We start from the raw sequence: 8476 nt of genomic DNA, 5'->3' as shown, positions 1-8476 counted from the left end.
TATCATTGGTTACGTTTTATTTCTATTTACAGTAAATTTGTTATAAATATAATACATCATTTTCATCTGAAAAGCAGTTGAGTAAATAGATACATTTAAATAACAGCTTGATCACAAGGTGGAGGAGGTCCAATGAGGGAGAAATATAGGGATCATGTTGATTTGATTGGTTCATTAGTTTGTTTTGTAGAAAATTAAATGTGCTCGTGGTGACTGATAGCACAGTAAGTCCAGATGGACTACAGACCAACAACAGACAGGTGGACAGGCAGCATCAGGGCCTGTCAGTCAAAGGATTTGTTCATTAGTCACATAGTATAGTGGTCAACCTCTGGTTCATATTCTAAAGGGTTTGTGATGTGCCGAGGGTCCGGTCCATGTGGGGCAGTTCTTCCTACTTCCTCATCCAGGTTAATCCAGGAAGTAAACAATGTCATCACCACAGTGACAACTCAACAACAACCTGTTATAATGTTTGTCAAAAAAACTAAAATAACAAAAATCTCTGGCGGCAGACAGATGCCACCGTTACCATAGGAGACACGTCATTGTCGTCTTTGTTTAGAACGTCTTTGTCTGTTCTGTGTCCTTCCCTTTCACCTGTCGATTTAATCAAATAAAAAAAGGTCAAAACCAAAGCGCCTCCGCTGAGATGATAGATTAATACGCAGAGAGAGAGAAAATAGTTCCTTCTTCCACATGTAAATCCATGATCCTTTGCTTTGTTGCTGGAACATAAAATAGCTAACAGTCTGACCATCAAAGTGGTTACAAGCTCAACTGATGCACAATTAAATTTTTTTACATAATTGGACAAATCTGTCACATTTTTAGGGCGGTGAGTTGAGTTGGTGATTTGAGACTTGGTGGAAAGATGGGATGTGGAAAAAACTTCTTGCTGGGTGGGTCTCAGAGCTCTCAACCCTGTTGTTGCCAACCAATTGGCGACTCAACAGATTTTATCCAAATGGGGAACCTTGGTAGTGATGATTGACAGATGATTCATTGGCTATTGATGATGGGGCGGGACAATGTTCAGGTGCTGTTGATGATGATGATGAGTGCTGGCGTGGCCGTCTGCTGGCTGGTCTCACACATGGCTCCCTGGTCCGCCAGCTTGGCAAAGACCCGTGGCGTTCCCAGGTTATAGACGCCCGCATGCAGGAAGCAGGCTCGCAGCGGCACTCGCATCACTTCCTGTGCCCTCAACTGCAGCTTGTATTGCGTTTGGCCCAGCCATGTAAACGAACCGTGCACCTCGAGAGACTCAGGGCTGATGGGGTGAGGGAGGAGAGGGGGAGGGATGATGGCAGAGCGGGAAGAGAGGAAAATAGAAAGCTCATTAAAACCAGGAGGATAAATAGGATGCAGTTTATCAGGTAAACATTTGGTCAGGGACATGAGGAACAGATGGCAGATTTAACAGTATGGAGTGAGTGTGTGTTATATTTACCTGGTAGTTTTGTGTCGTAGGTCAATGATGACATCAACTTTAGCCAGGGAGCAGTTAGACAGAGTCAAAGTGACTGGAACCATACAGAGACTACAGAGGGGGGACGGAGAAAGACGGAGGTAGGGAGAGAGCCAAAAGAGAGAACATTAAATATATATATTTTTTTTACGCAGTTAATCACATCTCCATTTCTTCACTGCATGGAACCTTAAGCGCATAACACGGAGCACAGCTGCAGTCAATGCTTGCACCATTACATAGCTGAAGACTGTGTGCACATGTCTTGGGCTGTTTTAAAATACTCTCGAGATGCTATTTTTTGGTTTGATAACCACATTGTTTAGCTAGCTAGTCATGTTACGTGTGTGTGATACCTCTTCTGAATGAAAGGGTGGCTGTAGCTCTCTGGGTAGTGCAGGTTGGTCTTGATGAGGTGGGAGAGCTGTTCCATAGAGGGTCGTGTCATTGGAGGAGGAAGCTCTGGTTTAAACTTCAGCAGCACCATCTCCTGAGCCTCCTACAACAGGACAGAGAAACACAAAATCAGGTCATGACATACATTTACATTTTAGTCATTTAGCAGACGCTCTTATCCAGAGCGACTTACAGGAGCAATTCGGGTTAAGTGCCTTGCTCAAGGGCACGTCGACAGATTTTTCACCTAGTCGGCTCGGGGATTTGAACCAGCGACCTTTCGGTTACTGGCACAACGCTCTTAACCACTAAGCTACCTGCCGCCCTGGATGACACTGGAAGAGTACACACCGACACCTTTACGTCAAACACACCGCCTAAACATACATGTACATGTCCTAAGCCTCTTACTCCACAACAGAGAAACATACTTACACACCATTACAGTGGCAAGAGAAAGTTTGTGAACTCTGTATTTCTGCATAAATTTGACCTAAAATATGATCAGATCTTCATCTTAGTCCAAATAATAGATCAAGCGAACCTGATTAAACATAACACAATTGTAGGAACGGGCAGGAGTAATCGAGTACTCGAACTGACGTCAAAATAATTATAGAATGCAAAGCACTTGGCACGTCTCTCTCCAAGCGCACTTTCCTACCAATTCATGCTCATTCATTGTTTTCATGGTGTGAATTGTTTGTCAATGTTTATGAATTCGCTATATAATCAAAAGTATCACCAGTTGTTAATGTAGGCTACCATTAATCATTGCCATTTCCACATTAATCTAGAATGTTTGGTTATGTTAATTTCTGTTTATTCAATGTATTAATACTGCATACCGTTCTCATTCTCGTAGTGTACACGTTGTTTGGAGAGCTCGCAAACTGCGCTGTGATAATGAAGTTGTGGTTTATTTAATTATATTTACCAGTTATGTAAATTGTGTGAACGCACACACTTGAGTGCGCAAAGATATCGACTACCTGCCAGTATAGGCAGTCGCGTTAAAGTTCATAAATCTGCATTTTCTAAACGCAGACCATCAAAAAAGCTGTGTTTTAAACCATTTCACCTGTGTTTTGTATAGAAAGTCAGTGTTTGATTTTTTCTCTCCAACAGATCAGGGTCTTGCAACTAGTTTTCCAGGTAATTATTACTCAGAGGAAAATGGGGGAGGGTCATGCTTTTTAGATTTCAGTCAGGGGGAGGGTCTGTATATAGCGCCATTCTTGTGTATTTTATTTTATTCCTCGTGTAACTATTTTATTTTTAGGAAAGGCTCGCAAGCAAGCATTTCACGGTAAAGTCTACACCAGTTGTATTCGGCGCATGTGATAAATAAAATGTGATTGACTTGCAGTTATTTCGGCATGGACATTTAAGCGGTTATTGTCTTGCTCTTTACTGTAATCAGAGGGTTATTATCAATATAATGCATGCCAGTCTCTAAAAGTACAGACTGCATCACTTTTTGTTTTTAGAAGAAGCATTGTGTTCAATTCCAAATGGTTTGCATAGCCAACTTACACACAGCACTGACACACACACACTTACCCCACCAGCTGTGTGGGACATTTTAAATACATGTAGTTCTGTCCTTAAGCTGTTGTCTATTAATGTTCTGTATTGTCATGTTTTGTGTGGAACCCAGGAAGAGTAGCTGCTGCAATCGCCACAGCTAATGAGGATCCTAATACAACAGAACATTCTAATTTAAAATTAGCCTACATCACTGTGTGTACTCACATGATAATAATACATTCCTAATTGCACTGTGTTGTTGTAGCCTAGGTAGAATAATATTGTCTAAAAATGTAGGCCTAATCAATAGTGGAGCTTTGCATGCCCGACTGCTGCAGAGCGCACGCAGCCTGGAAGAACGCACAGATCTGCCATTTCATAATCTGTTCACTTTTTTTTCTTGCACTTTGACAGGTAAATATTTATAGCCCTAATATTTAGCTAATGAGTGGCCTAATATTTTGCTTAGTTGGCTACACAACTCTAGCCTCTCTCATCCAGCTATTGCCGTGCACAATGGTGGTCTCAGCTTTGCTCTGCGACCCCTACAAGTGTCACGGGACTCGTCTGAATGTAACCCATACAAATGAATGGCAGTATGGAGGTCGTTTTTTACTAAGCTTTCTTATTATTTTTGATTTATTTTTTTACTCTCTTTGCCATTTATGTGTTATTCAATTTGTTTATGGGCTATAGTAGTAAAGGCCAAATTCAATATTTTATCACATAATAAAAACATTTAAATGTATACCTAAAGGGGTCCTAAAATTCTAAATCAAATAGCTAAATGATCCATGGTATGACCATCTTAAAACAATTCTATATGTTAGTTTAAACTTAAGCTTGCATTTTACAGGAGAAAAGAAGAACACACAGAGAAAAGTACTGGAGAATGTTTTGTTGTAGCCTCTAACTTTCTCACTCATAATTATTCATTAATGTTTTTTCTTAATCATGGCATTATCAGGATTCATTTAGAAGTGTTCAAAAACATCTTATCTACTCACTTAAAAACATTTTACTCACCATTCAGTTACTATTGGGCAAAACATACCCCAAAACACGACCAAAACAAACTGTAAATGCATCCAACGAGTTTGTAGAGTCACAAGCTTGATGTAGTCATTGTGTGCTAGGAATTTGGGACCAAATACTAAACTTAACTACTTCAATACACTTTATTGAGCTGATTAATCTAGAGGGTCACATACTTTTTCGGACAAATAAATAGAATGTTGGATCAATTTGACAATAATGAAATGAAAAAGTACAATTGTTTGTGTTATTTGTTTAAAATCAGGTTCACTTGATCTATTATTAGTACCTAGATGAAGATCTGATCACCTTTTAGGTCAAATGTTTGCAGAAATACAGAAAATCCTAAAGGGTTCACAAACTTTCTCACCACTGTAAGTCAGAGACCATTATGTCAAACCTACACTGCTTGTATATACAGGTAACTGTCACCAGAACAGCTTCAGTGCGCCTTGACATAGATTCTACAAGTCTAGAACTCTATTGGAGGGACGCGACACCATTCAACAATAAATACTGTCACAGGCACCGCTCCAGAATCTCCCATAATTGTTCAATTGGGTTGAGATCTGGTGATACACACACACCCTTTAAAACCCCTACGCTCCTTTGAGACCCCTCTTTCAAAGTCACTGAGATCTCTTCTTCTAGCCATGGTAGCCAAAATAATGTGCAACTGGATATTTCTATACATGACCCTAAGCATGATGGTATGTTAATTGCGTAATTAACTCAGGAACCACACCTGTGTGGAGGCACCGGTTTTCAATATACTTTGTATCCCTCATTAACTCATGTGTTTCCTTTATTTTGGCAGTTGCCTGTTCATGTAGCTATACAGACTATTTGTTGTGGTATAATTTGTTAACCATTGTGCAGCCTGCTCTGTGCAGAACATTTGCTTTTACAAAATATTATTAACGGCCTCTTCGACAAAATGCCTTCCTAGAACATTCATAGAACTGTAATTCCAGGTTTTGACAATAGGGACAGTTTTCAGCTGGTGTGTGTGCGCGTGTCGGGTTAGAGGCAGAGATTAACAGAGGCTGGGAGGGTGTGCATCAATACATTAACACAGGACATCAACACACCCATATAGATAGTCATGCACTGGAAACATGAACAGGTTCTATATCTATACATTTATGAGCCCTATAAATGCAATTCACCTATATGACATTCTGATATTCAAGCCGAAGTAGGTAGAAACAATCACTAAGTCATTCTTAGCAAATCTTTGCTAGAAGCAATTCCAGTTAGGAAATGAGGGTCTTTCAATGTGAGATCTTCTGTGAGAAGAGAAAGCGAGGGTGCGAGAGAGACTGAGGGAGGGAGCAAGAGAGAGGGAGGGAGGGAAAAAGGTAGTCTTGGCAGCTCATGTGCAGAGCTATAAAAAGCCACAGGGATAAGGGATGAGAGAAGTTCTTTATGAATGAGCACGCCGTGGACACTGTTGCTACGCAACGGCTTGTCTTGGAGGAAGTGTGTGTGAGGGAGGAGTTTAAGAACAATATCTGTTTTTTTTAAGTCTGACAATGTGGATGTGGTCTGGCCGGGTGAGTGGGTGGAAGAGAGAGGGAGCGAGGTGGAAAGTTATTTTTAAACAGGTGTGAGGATCTCATGCTTAAACCAAATCACACACCACTTCCACAGGAGGTAGGCAGAAGAGAGATGGAGACATGGAGACTGCTTGCAGCGGGTACAGTTTCAGTCTGTGCCTGAAAGGATGTACACACGTGCGCGCACACACACTGTTAAACCCACTCCGTCATTAAATCACACTACTGTCTGTGGGAGGGAGGTGTACCGCTGTGATGTGCATGTGATCGTGTATTGTAAAAGTGAAATGAAAAAAACTTCACTGACGTATTTTGTCAAGTGTGATACGGTGTCACTTTCTCTCGCACACTCGAACACACACCCACACACTTAATGGCTTGGTTCATCACCCTGCGATTGTCTTCATAAAGACCAAGAAAAAAAACACACCAGCTTTAATCTTTGCTGAATGTGACGTTGGGCCTGTGACGTGTGTTAGAGTGTGTGTGTGTGTGTGTGTGTGTGTGTGTCTCTGTGAATGTCAGAGTTGAAAAGTTTTAATCAGAGAAATCTGGGTCCGGAGCCAAGAATCACCTATATAACCATCCATCTGTATAGTAGGCCTATAACAGCTCTACATCAGTAGAGTATGGAATTTGTCTTTAAAATGGAGCCGAGGTACTTTACTTTGTCTGTATAGTCTAAGACTTCTAAGAGCCCTCTATGTCCCTCAATGCCCTCCACTGTCCACTCTGGAGACAGCTCTCACCCTCAGCAAACCATCAGCCATCCCTCTCTCCACCCACTAAACAAGTCATCTGACCTTCCTTACTCGTTTAAACAGACAGATTGAGGGAGCCACTGTCCGTCTCTGCACTAATCACTCTTGAAGGGCATTCCTCACTCCTTATACACTGTTAGACAGCATGACATCAACATTACCTCAGACTGGGGTAAAGGTTCACCTTCCAACAGGACAACAACCCTAAGCACACAGCCAAGACAACACAGGAGTGGCTTCGGGACAAGTCTCAATGTCCTTGAGTGGCCCAGCCAGAGCCTGGACTTGAACCCGATCGAACATCTCTGGAGAGACCTGAAAATAGCTGTGCAGCGATGCTCCCCATCCAACCTGACAGAGCTCGAGAGGATCTGCATAGAAGAATGGAAGAAACTCCCCAAATACAGGTGTGCCAAGCTTGTTGCGTCACACCCAAGAAGACTCAAGGCTGTAATCGCTGCCAAAGGTGCTTCAACAAAGTACTGTGTAAAGGGTCTGAATACTTATGTAAATGTGATATCAGTTTTTTATTTATTTTTATAAAATGTGCAAAAATGTTTTAACACCTGCGTTTGCGTTGTCATTATGGGGTATTTTGTGTAGATTGATGAGGGGGGAAAAAAACAATTTAAACCATTTTAGAATAAGGCTGTAATACAGTATATTGCCCCATGCTGTGAGTGGTGACAAATTGAATTTTCCCTCTGGGGTTCAATAAAGTTTATTCAATTCAAAGCAAAAAAATCCTCCACTTAGCCTTGAGAGAGCAAAGCATGGGCCTGCATCGGGCGGCCTATAGGCCCTCAAGTTCTACCTCAATGAACGTCCCCCTAATGCTCTTCCCAGCACCAATTGTATTGTGGACTTGGCTGAACTGTTACTAACCTCCAACTATTTTCTCTTCAGAGGATACTTTTTCCTCCAGACCAAAGGGACAGCGTTGGGGAGCACTATGGCTCCTAATTATGCTAACCTTTATCTAGGAACGTTTGAAAAACAAGTGGTGCTGAATCCAGACCTTAACCCCTTTCTCTCCAATATTCTCCTAATTCTGAGATATTTGGATGACATTTCCGTGATCTATACAGGGACCCAGGAAGAACTTTTGGAATTCCATGCTTATCTAAACTATGAATTAACACCTTCGTTTCACCATTAACTAAGACCCATCACAAATCAGTTTTCTTGATGTGATGGTTATTAAGGACAAAACCTCCCTCTCTACAGATCTCTATAGGAAACCTACGGACAGGAATACCCTCCTTAGAGGTGACAGCTTTCATCCACGTCCACTTATTAAAAGTCTCCCTATAAGTCAATTCAGTCACATCAGAAGAATATGCAGCTCTGATGCTTCTTATTAGAAACAGACCTCACACAAAGGTTTAAGGAAAGGGGGTACAAAGACAATTGGGTAAAACATGCCAATTATCATTTTGAAGGACTAACACAGTTGGAAAGCCTTCAAACAAAACTTAAAGGAAAAGCAGAACATGTCCCCTTATGCTTCACCCAATACTCACCATTGGGGAAGGCATTTAAGGACATTATCAGGAAGCAATGGTACATTATTGATATTGACCCACAATTGAAATGCATTTTTAAATATCCCCATGTATGGTCTTTAAAAGACCCCCAAAACGTGAGAGACATTGTGGTTAAATCTGATTATGCAACTTTCTCGGACAAGGTTCCGGAGGGTAATTACAAATGTGGCCAATGTG

General features: G+C 41.3%; 1 protein-coding gene across 2 annotated transcripts in view; it reads right to left on the bottom strand.

The window, feature by feature from the left end:
• Positions 1–8476, bottom strand: part of LOC121540040 (trafficking protein particle complex subunit 8) — a 59282-nt gene continuing 50806 nt past the window's right edge. For both annotated transcript variants that reach the window (XM_045207695.1, XM_045207696.1), the window contains 3 exons: positions 1828–1970; positions 1454–1543; positions 1–1273 (listed from right to left, as the gene is read on the bottom strand). In XM_045207695.1, the coding sequence (XP_045063630.1) occupies positions 1036–1273; positions 1454–1543; positions 1828–1970 (471 nt within the window). In that variant the 3' untranslated portion in view covers positions 1–1035. The remainder of the gene's footprint in view (positions 1274–1453; positions 1544–1827; positions 1971–8476) is intronic.

The sequence above is a fragment of the Coregonus clupeaformis genome, chromosome 26, assembly GCF_020615455.1.
Source record: "Coregonus clupeaformis isolate EN_2021a chromosome 26, ASM2061545v1, whole genome shotgun sequence".
Lineage (NCBI taxonomy): Eukaryota > Metazoa > Chordata > Actinopteri > Salmoniformes > Salmonidae > Coregonus > Coregonus clupeaformis.
Note: the sequence above shows the minus strand (reverse complement) of the source record. Positions and strands in the feature narration are given on the sequence as shown.